The sequence below is a fragment of the Battus philenor genome, unplaced genomic scaffold (assembly GCF_028537555.1).
Source record: "Battus philenor isolate CCGP_79_NKW_IND1 unplaced genomic scaffold, ilBatPhil1.0.hap1 SCAF_21, whole genome shotgun sequence".
NCBI classification, from domain to species: domain Eukaryota; kingdom Metazoa; phylum Arthropoda; class Insecta; order Lepidoptera; family Papilionidae; genus Battus; species Battus philenor.
Genome location: NW_027181684.1, coordinates 11950380 through 11969855, shown reverse-complemented (window position 1 = coordinate 11969855; position 19476 = coordinate 11950380). Strand labels below are relative to the sequence as shown.

Here is a 19476-nt window from a genome sequence, read left to right as displayed (position 1 = left end):
ATTTTTAGTTTGGACCTTTTGACAATTATGACTAATTTAACTTAATTTCTACAATCGTCATTAGACGAAAGAAAATACGTTAAGGGCATTAAAAAGATAACTAGTTTTGGGTTAATATCTAATTCAAGCTAATGATAGCGAAGGCTTTAAGATTTTGCAGAGATCACACCCGCAACGTGGTCAGATAACCTTGTTAAAGTCGTTGAGACACTACGTAGTTCGTTTCTTACCGGTTCAGTTAAATGTCTGATGGAGATCCAACTGAAAAAAGAAATTATGACGGTCTTAAAATTATTGCACGTAGCATATGTTAGTTTGGCAGAAAATTTCAGATCAATTCTTTCTTTTTTTTAAAAATAAGTGCGATTTGAAAATGAGCGGTTACCGGTTTACGATCGAGAAATATGGCGAAAAAAACTCGGACATCACTACGCAAACAGATGTATATTTATTAACGTGTTTTCGCACAAAACAGTGGCGGTCGGCAATAATTATTTAAATGTCTTTATTAAAATGCAAATGTATTAACAGGAAACATGCTGCTCCGTAATTAATTGTGTGGGATCAATTACAAATACTGTTTTATTTATTTTAATAAATAATGTATCGAGATCATAAATAAATATACAAATGAAAAATTATAACTAATGACGCTGTTGCATTTGAAAATATAATGTTTATATATATTATTTATAATCTTATAGTAGTGATGTCTGCGTTCACTGTATGTAATGCTCTCTTTGTTAAATTAAGAGTATTTATTCAAAGATAACGATTTCTTTTTTTTGTTTAATTATTTTGTCATATCGTAACAGTACTTACTTCTAGGCATATAAGTACGTCGAGTCAAAGATCTGTATTATTTTTTATTTTGTAATACTTTTAATGTATTTAATTCTAGTTTTAAGTTATTAATTTCATTTATTTATATACTACCGTTTAATAAATACGAGATATTCCGATATTCAGTATGGATTGTTAGTTTTGTAGGCGACGCTTCCGTTCCGACGCGATTGTGAGTTGAGATTATTTTGTTAACAGCGCCATCTGTTGCCGAATGTAAGGAACTAAATGTTTTCTTTGTTTTCGATAGATGGCGTTCAAAGTAATAATTTGAAATACCCGCAGTGCCATGTTTTGTATACATATTAAGTAATTTAGTTTTAACTTCATTGACTCATCACAGACATGATTTATGGTTTTACGATAAACACAATGTCGGAATTATTTTGCAAAAATTTTATTAAGGCAGTACTCCAGACTATATATTGACGTCTTCGCTGCTCACCGTCTCATTTCATGATTCGCTTCAATAATAACACAATTGTTTCTTCGTTTTTAATTATAAAAATGTTGCCAGTCGTATATAAAACTATTTATATCTTAAACAAATGTCTAATAAACTATTTTTGTATATATTTACAAAGTTAGGACGAGCCGGGTTGCGGCGTCGACGTCCATCAAACGCTATCATATCATTTGTTGACATTGAAATCACAATAAAAATAAAATTCTGAAATACAGAAATGTTTTAATATCTCTTCGTCCTGCTGTCTCCTGTTTTTTTATCAGTCACTTGTCTTTCTTATTCCTATCATACAGCATCTGCATCTGAAATGAAATAACAAACCATTAGATTATTATATAAGAATATAAAATGCAAGCTATGTACAATTGGTTCTATTGGAAATTTTTAGGTGAGACCTATATACAGCAGTATATGTCCTATGGTTGAAATAATGGTTTTACACAAATATTTCAATCTACAATCACTCACTCCTCTCATAATTAAAAATTTAAATACTAAAAATTTTTGCTTAAATTAAGAAACAGAGTTCAGAAACAAGAACAGAAGAAACAGAAACAAGTTTCTCCCAAAGATATACCATATATAGGTGGATATACCATAAACGACACGCTTGGAGGGCGGGTGATCGCTTTATTTGTATTAAGATGGTATACGAGGGAAATCAGCCCATCCTTTGAAAACATATTAGTGAGCAGAGGCAATCCTATATAATGAATGTACAAAGTGTTTTCCAGGAATCGAACCCGCCAACTTACGATCGCAAGTCAGCGCAGTCCTGTATCGCTTGGAAGGATTAACTTTTATAAGTGCACCGGATTAAAATATTTTTAATACCAGAAATTTTCTTGAATATATCATCAAAGCTTTCCTTTACTTGAAAAGATTCAAAAAATATACTCTGGTTTGTTAAAACAAGCAGATTTTCTTAATTCAAAAGTTAATATAAATAGAAAATTATGATCTTTATTCAACTTGTTTACGCATACAGTTGATCCGATACAAATAACACCCGTACAAAAACAACGCCCTCTATGAACAAATGATGATTACTTCCGACAGTTTTACTTTGCATCCAATAGATGGCATGAAAAACTAAAGTGAAAAATGTTTCGTAACATTCAATCTCTTGTATATCGAAAGGTGAATATATAATATTACTGATATATATCCCGCCTGCTGGGCGTGGGACTAAATCTTCTATTAATAACATTCAAAGTGGACACGGACGTTTATTCTACTAAGTCCTTATTCATAGCCTAACTTCTAATATATCGTCATTACACTCTGATCATACAACCTAAATTAAATTCGGAACATTCTTTCGCAAAATTTTACCTTGGTACAAGAATATACGATGGTTAGATATAAAACTTTTAAGTAGTTAATGTATAACACATTTGTAGCTTTTACACTAATTTCCAACCACCCTGTACAAAGTGATCACTCTGAAACTGTAGCAATGCCACGGTATAATATCTTCTAGTAGTGCTCAATCTGCAAGGACAGACAGTAAGTAGTCAAAAATTAATTTTAATATATTGTAATCAAAATAAACAAAAAAAAAGCTTTTTTTAACATGTCATATTATGACGTTATTTTTGAGAGGATATACCATACCGATACATACCAACAACCAATCATTGTATAGAATTAATATTGATATTTATGATACGTTTCTCGGGTAACCAGAAGTAGCAAGGGATATCGCCTCCTGGACTATTCCTAGCTATAGAAAGAAAACTGGCAGCCAGCTCCGATCCACTAGCTAATCGGAGGAACCAGCTAGCGAGAGAAATCTGCGCTGGTAATAGGCGCCTAGTTTCTATACAAAGTACAAAACCAGCGCCGATAAGCGCCGAACGCCTCCGACAGGTTCTGACAAGCTTCTTTCGAAAAACTCGACAGTTTGCCTTTACAAAGATTGTAAAAATTATGAATAAATAAATATGTAGATAAATAAATAATGATTTTTGAAATAAGAAAACAAACTATCCACTAGGCTAGGTTATTAAAGACCAAGGCGGTCATCGTCGAACAACAGACAACCTTGGGATGTAAAACAGCGTCAATCATGCGTTAAAAACAATATCACGTCACAAAAACTCTTGCGTGTATTGCACGAATGAGACTCAAGACGCGATCGAAAAGTTCATCGATGTGAATACGGCAACCATCGCACAGATACTGGCGCACAATCTAAGGATGTCAATGTGGAGTAGGTATCAGGAAATGGTCGCACGAAACGTAATTTTAAAAATTGGACTTTGTTAGTGTCGTTAAAAATTATCAAGAAACTAATGATTTAAATAAATACAATTAGGATGGAACATAGTTTAGGAGATTTAGTAAACAAATGTAGCATGCAAAAAGGCGAACAAAAATTTTTTTCCGGAGATGTATGTAAAAACAAAGGCATCGACGCTAATGTCTCTGGAATGAGGTATGTACATACAAATAACTTTTATAAATGTAATATCTGGGTTATCAATAAGTCAAATAAATTCATTGTTAAAAATAATACAGTAAGTTTTTATAAATTCTATACAGTGATTCCCTTGTAACGCGGATTGATAATGACAATCGCAGTATAGAGGCGACTGATAAGAGAATTTAAAACGCAGATGTTCCGTCATGCCGGCTCGCGATTGGCTCACCGCCCAAGGTTAACTTCCTTTAATTCCTTTATTACCAATCTAAATAAATATTTATAATCTGTATAAATATGATTCTTATATCGAAACCGATAAACCCCCTAGGTCTTTGTAGAGGTTGGGTCAATACAAATCATTTCTTCAAGAAAATAGTTTCATGTAAATATGACAGTGTACACTCGATATAAAACAATCTGGTCTATATATATAAGTTAAATAGTGATGTATATAAAATAAGCATTTGATTTAAAGAAATGTTAGTTATACCAAATATAGGCCACTTTGTATTATGTTTTTTTGCTTTGGCACCCGTTTTAGGGACCTCTTTTTCTCTCCTACCATGGTAAAGCAGGGATTATTAATAAAATTAATAATTTTTTTTCTCCGATCATTTTATTGTTCATGCTCCTCCCTAATCCTTTTTAATTATCTCAAGAGGTACGGAATTTTCGCAAAAAAAAATCACCAATTTCGCATTTAAATTTTTCAAAAATTGCAAATTTCGCATTAATTTCGCATTTATACTTTAAAACTTATTAAATTTAAGGTAATAGGCATTTTTCGACAAAAAATTTTCAAAATTAAAGGTGCATGCCTTAACATTTGACAAGTTTAGTTAGTTAAAAAATCGTAAAAAAATTAATATTCGCAACCTTAAGCGTTCTTTTTTAGTTTGTTACGACGACATTGTATATTTTAAAGATGAGTTAAGCGTCCTCTATGTAAAGTTGAATGTCAAATACTCTGTATTAGATTCTGCTCCATCAAAGGACGAAAAGTTGCATTTGACGGCCAACAAATTGTCATGCATATTATGATTTATATTTTTATTAATGAGTTCATGGATTAGCCCATTGATGGCAGAGTTCGAAAAAAAGATAAGGCGTTTTTCTAAAAATTAGGGATTTTCAACTGACCAGAGGTCTTTTACACAAAACAAAGAGCTTCTTAACTGATAAGTAAGCCAAGAAATATATCCCGTAGGCCTTAGGGGTCTATGATACGGGGTTGACATTACTGAATTTACCTATGAAAGTGTGTATATTCATCAATTAGCTCATTTAAAAATGATCTTGAAAAATAGAAAAATTGCATACATTTCGCATTTATAAGAAATTTTCGCATTTATTCGCATCTATTTCGTAAATACGAAATTTCCGTACCCCTAATTATCTCCCATTCATTTTTTTTTCTCACAATATCTTGTATTTCTTCTCTTACCTTTCCTTTCGTACACCGTCTGACTTTCATCGCCTTCTCTGCAGGTTCCTAATACATTTACTATTTTTTTTTAAATTTTTGTTTGAATATATTTATTTGCCTTAGTATAATATTATTTTGGATATTTATTACCTATTTCAAAATTTATTCCACTTTTCTTTCTTTTTTTCTTTTAAAATTATTTCAAATATACCCTAGTACTTTCTCAGAGAAGATTAGGAAAGTCTAACTTCTTTCCTTACAGCTTATTAGTGAGATAATGGTTCACACGGTGTGGTATAATTATTTGTAACTCCAACTAGACTCAATAATCCATTCTTCACAATCTGGTTACAACAAAACATTTTATCTTCACACAATAATCAATTTTCGACAACTCAAATTTTCAAAAGCTTACTGTACAGCCGAGTTACAGAATCATTTAGACTTAGGTTTGCTTTTTAAAATTTAAAGGGATTATATATCTATTAAGTAGACCACAAGGTGATTGACCAAAGACAAGTCGCTGCATGTAGGTAGTTCAAGACCAATCATCATAGCGATCTTTGAGGGAGACCTATGCCTTGCAGTGTATATCTATCGGCTGAAATGGTGATGATTGTGATATTCCATTCCATTCATTTAAATGACGAGGTGAGGAACCAAATACACCACTGATACACAAGTGAGACGCCATAGTTTCCTTTGTTTAATACCACAAAAAATGCGAAACTCCTTTACATATTGATAAACAGGAAAATTTGATGCAAAAATGCAGTTTTATTTGTATACCTCACTTTATTTTCTTATTTGTCGACACGTTAAGAGTTGTTTTGGTCTCTCAAATATGTTATTTACATGACACATCGAACTTTCTACACAATGGTCACAGCAATGAAAGAGCGTCAACCCTTATAAATACATTTAAAAAACTTTTAAGTTAAACGGTTTTTTGATACCCATATTGTGGTGGTTGTGGAAAAATATGTACCTAGTCCGCCATATTGGAACGGCGTCCGTCTTGAATTTAAAATTTTGACATAATCATCGTGTTTTCCTAGTGTAGCCTTTTCATTTGATACCCATATTGAGGGGGTTAAGGAAAAATACTTAATCCGCTATTTTGTATCGGCGGCCATCTTAGATTTATAATGTTATTGATTTTATTATATTGTATTGTCATCTAAATTAAATGTGTGTACCAAATTTCAGATCAATCTGACAACGGGAAGGTGCTTAAATTTCAATTTCTAATTTTGACCCAAACAAATAAATTCCGTACGGGTCGAACTAAATAAAACCGTTTAAAAACATTATAATTTTTACATCTATAGTTTTAATACTACATCTAAAAATATTGAGTTCTTAAACAGTCTTAAGTCAGATTATAAACCAGTGGTTCCCAGTGGTCCAGGACATTCGGGGGTCCATGATAGACTCGAGGGTGTTAATGTTGGTGGGGGCAATAAAATTAGGTTTGACAACTCTTAAGCGGGGTATCCACGAAAATATCCTTTCAATAATGTAGAACTATTATTTATTTAGGTCAATGTCAAGTTTTTAGGTGGAGTTTCCAATTGAACCTTGGAGAACTCCAGAAATACTCGACGGGTTCTCGTAAGCGGTGGTTCACCAAAATGTATTTGCTTTCAAATATTGAAAAATTAAAAGGATGTATTGGATTGATGGATATTGACTTCACCACCTATCAATGTAGGCAGATAATATTTAAAGATGCACAGTGATTGCTTTTGTAAAACACTTGCATATTCCATATTCAATACGTATCAAGACTTGTATGCGCTAAAGTGTGCAAAGTTTGTTCAGACGTGCATTGTTGTGGTGCGTGTGTTTGCAAACTATTAATTCGTGTTTGGACCACGACCTAAACACTAATTTCAAATATTTAATACCTCGCGGAAGTCCATCCTAAGTAAGAAAAGGACCAACCAACCAACTCTGTGTTTGGCACTAATCGGTGTAACATTACTCCTGAAGATGCCCCGTGGTGGGGTGAAACACGTGTTGAGTAATTTGGCGGTGGCGGTTGTGTAATTCGCATTGTTTGCCGCATACGCATTTATCGGCGAGCTGGCGGGCGTTGCACTTTATTACACGACTACCACTGCATGTGCGGAAGTGGCTAAATATTGGTCCTTTTCTTACTTGCTAATTTTAAAGCTAAGGCTAAACTCGATACAATGTAGCTGCAGAAGTCCATCGGAACCAGATAAATTATTAAAGTGACCTCTTAGAAAAAAGTATTAGAACCTGTATCCTAAGGCTATGTCAGGTTGTTTACCAATAACTGTTTAAATAAAGATTATTACGGCTACAAAAATAAAATATACATGTTGATTAGAAATATGTGTAAAGATTTAATCGAGAAAATGTACATACTGTACCCGGCGATAAATATTCCACATCGACGTTTGAAAAGAGAATCAGCTAATTTCGGCTTCGTATAGCACTATCTCAGTCCTACACTACCTATGTGACGTTTTGTCAGTCATTTCGTGCAACAGTTAATGTTCTACGAAGCTGAAATTAGCCGTCTCTTTCCCAAAGTCGATGTGCAATATTTATCGCCAGGTACTGTATATCTCATTTATTTCAAAAAGCTTTTAAGATTTCACACCTATTTACAATGAGCCTGTATAAATGTTACATAAATTATTTTTTTTCTATTAAAATACGATAGGCAAATAACTTCTAGCGGTACAAAGTCTGCAGGAACAGATAATTTATAAATATTATTCATTGCTATTTCTTGCTATATTATCTTTACGATATTTATTATTTTTTAAACTTGATTTTTTTAAGGATGTACCAAACATTGTCAGCAAATCACAGCAACCAGTATATTTGTCTAGAAGTATAACTCACCTAAATATCTGGTGGTTGCATACATGAGAGCGAAGCCTGCGCATGTTGCCGCGAATTGAGCCAAGCCAGCCAGTCTGGTCCTCTCGTGCCACGTGGCGCGCTCCCGGGGCAGGACTTCGCTGACTGTCACGTACAGTAGGGTACCAGCCGCCAACGCCTGGATTAGTTTTAAAAGACGTTATTATTTCAACCAAGATGTCCATCGCTGGACTTCTCCCATGAATTGCCATTATTTTTGGGCCCTCTCGTTAACACTATAATGGGAGGAACAGAGTCTGTAGCGAAATCATCAGTTGTCAAGATGCTTTCGCTTATCTGTCAATCCATCGGTCTACGCATGCGCAAAATGTTAGGACGCGCGGCGTATGATTTGTAGGCGGTTGTCAAAACCGGGTCTAACGCCGAAAAATATTATAAAATATAAAAATGGCTAACGGCGTCAAGTGATGTATGTGTTATTATTTGTGAATTTATTTTTATTGTTGTACCGACCACTGCCGAACACCGAATGAGCTTAGTCCGTCATCGTTCTGCCGTTTATATGCTACCTCCCTCCTTCCAATCAAAGTCACGTGACCGATCACGTGAGTGAATTTTTTTTTACTTCGAGTACGCGTAAATTATATGTGATTTTACGTAGTAGATTTGAATGAGTATGTTGGTTAATTCGTAATAATGGAGAGTAGGAAACATTCACCAGCTCGTTAAATATAGTTCCAGTACCCCAGCGCCTTATTATTTCTAACCGTTCCAAAACATCCCACCCGCAATCCTTCGCCACAGGTACGTAGCACGTCATAGGAATGACCGTCTGGTAAACTATGTCCCGACTCTAATAAGAGTTTAGCGATATAAGATCTTTCAGGACAATCATTCCTATACGCGGAAATATGTTCTTTATAACGAATATTAAAACTACGACCAGTTTCACCCACGTATACCCCATTACACCAAGCACAGTTCAACCTATAGACACCCGACATCTTTCCAATCGGATAATTCGCAACTTCATCCCTTCCACAACAGGGACCATTAAAATAAGCCTTGGACCTCTTTTAAAGTACAGAGGTTCAAAGGCAGACGGAGGAACCACAACTTGGGCCGCATCGTATTATAATTTTGCCGGATTCAGAGGTCGCTGAAGTCCTAGATCGCTTCAGTGAATGTTTCATGGTGTGATTAAGCTCAAAGACCCCAGGAGGGGACCTCAGATTGAACTGTCACTTGTCGAGGTAGCCACACCTATTATAAATTAAAAATAGTAATTGCATTGACCTCTCGGCTTTAATTACTGTCAGCTGTTCATACGGCATAGAATATGGAACTCGGAGATTTCTCCTTTTTCTCCCTTCCAGATAATTCGCAACTTCATCAAAATTGCGAATTACCGGGAAGTATTTTTAAGGATCACTATTAGGCTATTTCGGATGAACCAGGAGGCACTAACATCACCGGCAAACGTCAACTTCATTATCATTTAAGCTACAGAATGTCCACAGCTGGACGCATGTCACCCTTATAAGCCTTTCAATAAGATCGATGTGAAACGGCCTGCTTCTAGAATTTTCTAGAATAGTGGACATCATACGCTGCACTTGCAGGTCCGTGGTATCCCACTCATGAATCTTAAAGTCCCAGCAGGTCTATTCCTACTACCACTTCAATCTAGTTATATTGGTTACTTTAATTAGATTCGATCTCTTAGAGAAATCTCGAGCAAGGCCTTAATAGTTCTTTAAGCAACTGATCTTGCCGATGAGGCCTGAAGTGAGATACCATGTGTCTGTATCTAATTGAGGGGTTATTAGAGGAAGATGTTTTGTAGTTCTCCAATGCCGTAGAAAGTCGGTAGAGAAATACCAAGCATACCCTCCACTATGGCTTCTTCTAACTTTATTTTATTCATTCATTCAAATAATTATTCACATAGGATCATCTAAATATCACTAGTATCATATTAAACTCTGTTTAAATTTATATACCTGCATAATGGGAACGGCTATGGAGTCGTCCATGGAACCGAAGGCATCCATTCCGGCACCTATGCCGATCCCGACCACCGAGCCCCCGCTGAACAGCAGCACGCAAGCGAGGTGCGCGCACAGCTGGCCTGCGAAGCTGGAGCACAGCTCCACGCCCAGACAGAAACCCACCACGTACTTATGACTGGCCACAGCGCCCAGCAATAGGAGGACCTGCACGAGGTTCAATATTACATGTAGTTAATAAATCAAGAGAAAATCTTAATACGTCTTACAAAATGGTAGAGTCGCCATAAGAGAGAGAGAGAGAGAGAGAGAAATACCTCCGCATTCATCCATCTCTTTCATACAGACGTGGTTTAGAAATCATCCTACAAGTATTAGGAGCGGTAAAACCAGAGACAAGACTGGTAGTATCCATCAGCCGAGAGAATAGAGGAGGAGAACATCGCTCCACTGGTAAAGAAACGCTTCACCAAAGAGGAGTGTCGCTAGACCTTTTTAGAATTCTGCAAAAAGGTAACAGGAAAAACAATAAAAAGCAACAAATAAACTTTAAAGAACAAGGATAATGGAAATAATAAACAAGAGTAATAAAATAGTTGTGATATTAGAAATGTCAATTTACTGCAATGTAGATAGTAAGACAATAAATACAAATTAAGAATGTATGAAAGCTGAAGAATAAAGATAAAAAAATGTAGAACCCTGGAGGGAAGGCGAAGGAAGTGAGGCGATTTATGTAAAGGAATGAGAGATATTGTAAAAAAATGAAAAACATCGAGAAGGATGAAACACGAGTATAGAAATAAAAAATGTGGAAAAATTTTTAAGTAACTAAAACCTCTGTCCACCCATGATAGATAATGAAAGACAGTTCTTTGGACACGTCACCCATAATGAGGACTCAATGGAAGCTCTAATGGATTCAGGCGTTACTTTGCGGAAGTCTATCCTAAGTAAGAAAAGGACTAATATATAGCTACTTCCACTATGTAGCAGTAGTCGTGGAATAAAGTACACCGCCCGCCAGCTCGCTGATAAATGCGCATGCGGCAAACAATGCGAATTAAACAACTACCACCACTAAATCACTCAACACGTGTTTCACCCCTCCACGGAGCATACTCAGGAGTAATGTTACACCGATTAGTGCCAAACGCAGAGTGACTCACTCTACTGCTACACTCACGACTATTGCTACATAGCGGAAGTAGCTACATATTAGTCCTATTCTTACTGAGGACTCAATGAAAGGTTTAAAGGTGCACGGAAGGAAGTGGGAGGCAAGCGATCTTGTGGACACTCTCCAACGAAATGAACAGACATCGTCAGAACTGTCACTAATTAAACAGTAAATGTGTCTTACTCCGCCAAACACCGAGCTATGTGGCGACGCTTTGCAAGAGCAGCAGAGGCACCAGAACCGATCACCATCACCACGACCACACTGACAAGAGTTCACAACTGTGATACGTACTCGTATAATATATGTTCTAAATCTGATAGTGTTTTTTCACCTAAATTTTCGGTATCATGCTATTTTACATATGAAGATTATATTATATTTTTATCATTGAGAGAGTTTATATCTAAAAATGGTTTTACTGTACTTCCGTCTGAAAGAAACCGCATTGATTTTACATCCTTAGCAGACTATATCGTGCCATATTTTCACTGTTTTTGATATATAAGGCGAACCGGAACGGCGCCTTCTTAAATTAAATTCACACGACTAATTTTTTTCAAGTTTTTATTTCTAATCAATATATTCACCTTCTTTATCAACAACCTTTTGCCATCTAGTACATACTTTCAATACGATAAAAATCATCAATCGGTTTTTTTGTAAAATATTTCGACAGAAACGACATTACTTTCCGGTTCCTATAATATTTTATTTGTCATCGTATACACCCATGCATAGGCTTCCCTAAAAGATATCTATGTGGGATATACCATAATCGCCACGATTGGCAGGCTTGTTGTTAACAGTGTGGTATTATGGTACACAGAGGACGCTACTAACTGTCCTCTGGAATCTTGCTTGAGCAGTGGCAATTCCATATAATTATTGCACACAAAGTGTGAATTATATAGGATTGTATCTCTGGAATCGAACCTGGTCCTGATCGCAAGTCTCAGTCCTCTCCTGTTACAACTGCTCAATGCAGTAAACTCTATGTAACTCTCTCTCATATATGTTAGTGTACTTAAAAATATTATTAATTTATACATATATACATACTAGCTCTACCCCGCGAAATACGCGTGCCCCGCCGCCATTTTTAAAGTACCATATAAATATTCAGAACAAATTTTATAGCTTTAAATTTATAGTACAGACGGCTTCTATTAAGCATTTTCTCACGATCTTAACAAGGTTACATATCCACCTTGACATTAGACATCCTTCGATGCTCGGATCTGTGTTCTTAATATCTCTGCGTCCATCTTTTATTACTCTTATAATCGACAAAAGGTTTACGATGAACGAATTAAATCAGACCAAACACAGAATTAACTTTTTAATCTGTACGTGATACGTGAGATCACACATAGACATGTGTCAGAAAAATGGCGGGAAACTGTAAAAAAGCTTGCATGACCCTGACTGGCCGTGACAAGAACATTTGTATTTAATGGAATCAGACGTTACCTTGCGGAAGTCCATCCTAAGTAAGAAAAGGAATAATATTTAGCCACTTCCGCACATGCAGTGGTAGTCGTGCAACAAAGTGCACCGCCCGCCAGCCCGTTGATAAATGCGTATGCGGCAAACAATGCGAATTACACAACTGCCACCGTCAAATCACTCAACACGTGTTTCACCCCACCACGGGGCATCTTCACGAGTTATGTTACACCGATTAGTGCGACAATTAGACGACTCTGTGTTTGGCACTAATCGATGTAATAAGCATGTGCGGAAGTGACTAAATATTGGTTCTTTTCTTACTAAGAACATTTTTAATAAGAAAATATAATATAACGGTGCTAAACCATGTTTATAAATTCGAAGCGTACTAACATTACCTTAGAAAGTATGTATGTGTGGTTTATTGGTGACCAAATGGCATTTGCAAATTTCACATGTCCTAAGAACTTCAGTTGAACTTCTTTTAAATGTATAAGTTGATGGGTCAACCGGATGCCTCGGCTCAAGTCACTATAATGCTATATTTTTATGGCCCCTGTTTTTGGGAGCCCTCTCGTACTTCCTCCGTCTAATGTACACAGGGACTTTTCTCAGAAAATATTTTTTTTTCATTATATTACTTGCGTTCTTTTCAACATCATTCATTCATTCATCTTTTCCTAATCCTTTCATTCATTACCGGGTTTACATTTCGTTTTTTTTGCTTCATTTTAAATTCATTATTTTACTTTTTGATTTATCTTTTTCTTTCTTATTTTCTTTACATTTATCACTGATTTAAGTATTTATTTCGACTTGTCTTATACACTAGTTCTTTTTTGACTATTTGTTTCTTTTAATGGTCTCTCACACTGCTGTATAACCAGATAAATAGACCGCAGGGCTCTTAGATAAGCTTCAGCAGACACTAGATGGAGTAATCTGGCGCAAGGCCTCTAAATGGAACCACGGCTTGAGCTGTCACTCGATATAAGCTCAGAATTCCCGTGCGAACCTCACGTGGTAACTATTGCCTGTTTAATATATCTGAAGGTAGTTCAAAAATTACTATTTAATATGACGAACCTGAATATAGCTGTCCTTGAACTATAGTTGAATTAAAAATAGAAGACACTATTGTGCCTATAGGAACACGACGCCATTTTATTATTTCTTTGTTTATTAAAAAATAACACGATGATCTACCGGTTAGCATATAAAGGGAGAGGTCGCTATTAACTGTTAACCAAACATTGTTATGAACTTTGTTCTTGAAATTTGAAAGTAAGTTACTAGCTGTCCCGACATACCGTACTGCCAGGTATTATTCGCCTGTACTATTTTAATACAAAAACTACTACTAATGTAATATATTTCAGAGGCATCTATTTATTTATTAAATGTTAAATAAATCATGATAGATGCACTTTTTAAAAAAATATGGGTGGGTAAAATAAAAAGATTACTCCAACTATATTACATTTCTTCATCAGATCTTTATTCTTCTTATTTTCAGCTAATAGACGTCCACTTCAAGGCATTGGTCTCCTCCAAGGGTCACCACGGTGACTGGTATATCGCTGCTCGCATCCAGCGATTTCCACCAACCTAAATATGCCATCGGTACCTTTCTTTCTTCCTCTTGAAAACCTTTCAGCCTGACTGCCATTGGCTGCTCAATGTGCCCCAGCCATTGCCAGTTTTGACGAGCAGTTCTTTGAGCTACATCAGTGATCTTGGTTCTTCTGCGGATTTAATTTCTGATTCGACCACGCAGCGAAACTCCGTGTATAGCTCTATCATTCTATCAGATATTTAATCACGTCTATATAAAGAAACCGTCAAGACAGTTTCCTTTATCAATATAATTTTACTGACGTAAGTTATCGACTTAAGTCTGTGATAGCACGAAAATAATATAGGTCAAGTTCTTTTATCATTAAATTAATGATATCAATTATAGATTATTAAGTCTTGCATCGGTGTATTATAAAAACGCGATCTTAATGATTTTTTTATTATATTAATATTATTAGTAAACAAGTTACTTGAATATCTAATGGATTCAGGCGTTATTTTGCGGAAGTCCATCCTAAGTAAGAAAAGGACCAATATATAGCTACTTCCGCACATGCAGTAGTAGTCGTGCAACAAAGTGCACCGCCCGCCACCCGCTGATAAATGCGCATGCGGTAAACAATGCGAATTACACAACTACCACCGTTAAATCACTCAACACGTGTTTCACTCCTCCACGGGACATCCTCAGGAGTAATGTTACACCGTTACTTGAAACGTGAGTAGTGGTATCTCTCTTTTACTTATACCTACTACAGTATCCGGCGATAAATATTGCACATCGAACTTTGAAAAAAGACAATCGACTAATTACGGCTTCGTAGAGCATTGTCTCTGTCGCACGAAATACAAAGACTGACAAAGCGTCACATAGGTAGTGTGGGACAGAGATAGTGTGATAGTAGACTCTACGAAGCCGAAATAAGCCGATTGTCTCTTACTATCATATTGCAAAAAAAATTAAAATATGAAAAGATAGAGATGGATTATAGTTTAAAAGTACTCGCTTTATACGATCAATTCTTTTGTAAATAAAAATATCACGTTACGAGGTGGTTCCCCGAGAAAAAATGCGTAAAAGTTTAACATTACAAACAATACGGCGTAGGTACACTTCTCCTTACTGCGTAATTAAGAAAGTAAAACCAAACAAAGGCGTGGTAATGTCCGTGACATTAAGAACAACCGACATTTGCTATACCACAGCCATATCCTAGTTTTTTGCGATATAACCGCGCGAACAATAATCGTCTTTACAGTCAACGAACATAAGAGCTATTTTCATTTCACCTGTGTTAGAAACACGACTTTCTGATCTAAAATCAAATGCACCACAATAAATAATTTAGGTAAGTTTCCATAAGCACGGCACAAGCGAATAATCATTAACAATATTGATAAATACATAGCAGAAGTCGTTTTAAGATGGCAATGAAATAATTATTAAAATGAATTATTATTATGAAAGTTCAAGTGCAAGTGAGCAGGTCACACAGTGAGCAAAAGAGATGGCCTATGTTTCTATAATGGAGACCTCGGAAGTAAGAAATCCGTTCATAAGGTGACAGTTGTCGCAGTCGACACAGGAAAATTCGAATTGTCCCTATTGGAAATATAAAGGGGCAGGCCTTCCCAGCTTGTCCAGCTGTGGACTTCCTATGGCTAAAATGATGATAAATTAATAAAGGCAACAAAGTTTAGTAGTATAGGTTAGATTGGAGTCATAAGACTAAAGTAACTTCAGCGATTGAAACATTGGATTCACGTGATTTCGAACCATTGCACATGAGAGATTCAGAGGTAACATGAATAATGAGGAGACTATTCATAACAGAACAGCTTGAAGGACGGCGACAAAAAATTGGTTCTAAACAGAGATACCGCACACAAGCGCATAGGCGACCATCAATAGAGCATAACTGCATAAACTTAAACATAAACTTTTCTTTTTTAAAAAAAATATTGACAAACTGGTTATCATATAAAACCTCAAACTTTCGAAAAGTCGTTGACCGTATCGACAGAAGACATACAAGGACGCTTATTTACATGTGAAGAATTTTTGCCGCGTTACTATCCGAGCGAGATATTGACATAATATCGATGTAGGTTGATTAGAAATGTAATAGGTTTAAAATGGTGTTATTTACGACACTTATAAACCTATTTCAAATCAGCCTGTATAAATCGATCACTCTCAAATATGTTATAGCAATTCTGGCAGCACAAAGTCCGCAGAAACAAATAGAAGTAATACAAATTTTGAAAACGCTTTTTCTTATTATTTCTGAAATCATTGATTTTTAGAAATTGTACCGTATATAAATTGACAACAAATTAACTATACAGTCACCTTTATAACCTTTTACACCTATTTTCAATCACCTGTATATCATAAATGGTCATGTTTCGAACAGTGAATAATGAGGACATAAACAATTAAGAATAATTATCTTTATTTTATGTTTTGTCTCCTCATAAAATATGCAATTAAAACAACAAACTAAACATCTAGTAAGATAATAATCAGTTGCACTTAATATTTACGTTATATTAAAATTAACTATTATGTACTATTAGTATCTGTCCCTGCAGATTTTACTCTGCAAGAAATTACTGATCTGTCGTATTCCAAGAGAAAAAAAATAATGAAATACATTATAAAGTGACCACTTAGCGTACTTACTATACATTCATTACTTACTAGCTTGAAGACGTAGTAATTCTAATTTCGAAAATACTTTTCCTTAATGTTTTTAGATAGAGTATAACATATAATAATCAACAATAAATAAGATAATAATATAAACATTCACCCTTTTAAAGCTTTTACATTTACAACCAATAATCTTGTATACAAAACTAAAAATAAAACATTTTCTTCACTTTAAATAAGGACGCCATCTTGTTTACAAATAATAACCAATAAATTTTAAACTATCATAATATAATAAAAATATATCACAAATATACAACATTATTATTCAGTTGCGTATCAAATGATTTACAGCCGCGACATTTATTATATTAACAGTATTTTTATAACTAGCAAAACTACTAACCTGCGCTGTAGTCACTTGCAATCCAATCGCTAGCCCCTCCAAAAGACTATGCACAAACAGAGCGCACAGAAGTCCAATAACCCCTGATGAACTTCTATTACAAGGCGGCGAATGGTTCACATGACACATCCTTCGGTTTCCCGCGTCCCCACAGCAATGGTCCATCTCCACATCGTTCTCCAATCGGCGAGACAAAAGCGTAGTCTCTTCACCACTTCCATACTGACGAGATCCCTGATGGTTGTGACCCATACCACCATAAAACAAATGCACTGTTTCGTCAACCATGTAAACTATAAAGAATCCAACACACAACATCAACTCTGAGTAATCCGGTAACTTCTCCCGCGCTTCGGGAAGCATGTGCACTAGAGAAGTTGATAGAAGTACACCCGCACCAAAGCAAAGAAGAGTAGATATAAATAAAGGATTCTTCTGCCTTGCTCCTTCTGTGAAGCAAGCCGGTATCATGCCAGTCACAAAGCTGCCCACTCCTAATGCTAACATCGCTAACGCCTTTGCCGTAGATACCTCCATCTTGTCAAATATTAACGAATACTAATCAACGTTTAGATCGCGTCAATTTAAAACTTTAAAACTTTTTATAACTGTTTGTTTATATAGTTAATCATTCAAAATTGCGTCAACAATGTCCCTTTGATAACACAACACGTATTTTGAAATATTAATTAAATCACGTATTTTAACGCAATTTACAATGTTTCGAAATAGTTATTATATTTTTCTTCCATTTGTTCACACATTTCACTCACAAATACATTATTTTAACGAATTATTTCATTCGCAGTGTCCACGAATTTCAACGTCTATACGCGCGAAGCTCGTAATGAGTTATGAGTGAATGCGACATATGATAGAATGGCCGACGAAACGGCTTTGCTTTCGGCTACATTCAAATATAAACGTTATGACTATATAATAAGACCGAATTCACAACAAACTGTAAACATTTTTAAAAAGAGTTAGTAATATAATCTTTCGACTTTCTCAGGCAATAACAAAACAACAGCGACTTAACAAAATAAATTTTATGTAACTTCACATATTAATTTTAGTATTAACTGATTTAAAATTGTATAGCTATATTTACAGGTGTGTTTATAATGTTCATATAATTTCCGGTATATAAATGTTATAAATTCTGATACGCATTAAATTGATGGAATAAATATAAATTGTGAAAAAATCCCTAAAAAGATGCCGGCTTGGCGGGCATATGGCGGGAGATTTTTGTTGTTGTGATGGTAGTTATGCAGGGACATATGGAGGATAAAATCATTGTGACAATGGTGAAGTTTATGGTGGTAGTGGCGGTTGTGAGGATCTCTTATGCGAACCTACCATGTAGTGACCGATTAGACCTATCCGGGTAAGTGGAACAATTCAATTGGTTTCTTGTATAGAATTATTACATCTACGAAGTCATGATGCTTATTCGCGGCGTTATTTTACTTTTTCCTATGCAGCTAATGTCACGATGTTTATTCTCGTGTGTGATATACTCGATTAAAACCACAACCTTCCGGTTAACGATATCGAATTATACAAACCACAGACGGATCTTTATATTATCTATATAAGTAAATAAAATTGGAGTGTCTGTTTGTAATTTTAAAGTAATCGCTTTTCACTACATGCATTTTTTCTTATAAAAATTCTCGTACCAAAAATTCTAAATAGATATTTTAAATTCCACGCGGACGAAGTCGTGGTCACAGCTATTTGTAAATAAAAATGAAGATGTAATGACAGAAATCGAATGTGCAAATGAAAACATTGAGTTTTTAAATCAAAATAACTGTCCCGGCAGATTATAATGCCAGAGGTTATTGGCCTATCGCATTCTAATAGAAAAAAAAAACAAGATATTTCATACTGATTTCATTCTTCATTGATTAGACTTAAAAGTAATAAAATTTGCAATTTTTCAACGTTTTAATTGTCAAACGCTCGAAATTCAAATTGAACTTAAAAATATTCATAAAATTTTTGTTTTATTTTTGTCTCTCTTCAATTATAATTATATTTTCATAATAATTGCTAAATAGTATTAGGATGGTAATAAAATAAATCTGTAAATCCGTTCACTAGTCATGACTTCACCATTTATAGATTTTTGGTCGTGGTCGCGGCAAAATTGCGCATATAT

At 35.1% G+C, this 19476-nt stretch overlaps 1 protein-coding gene across 1 annotated transcript; it reads right to left on the bottom strand.

The window, feature by feature from the left end:
* Positions 1 to 1287: 1287 nt before the first annotated feature.
* Zip88E (Zinc/iron regulated transporter-related protein 88E) lies at positions 1288 to 18141 on the bottom strand. Its single transcript, XM_068766542.1, has 4 exons — positions 17307 to 18141; positions 10029 to 10241; positions 8047 to 8203; positions 1288 to 1611 (listed from the first exon to the last, which is right to left on the bottom strand). The coding sequence occupies exons 1-4, from the start codon at positions 17841 to 17843 to the stop codon at positions 1595 to 1597; spliced, it is 924 nt and encodes a 307-aa protein (XP_068622643.1). The 5' UTR covers positions 17844 to 18141; the 3' UTR covers positions 1288 to 1594.
* Between the last annotated feature and the right edge of the window lie 1335 nt (positions 18142 to 19476).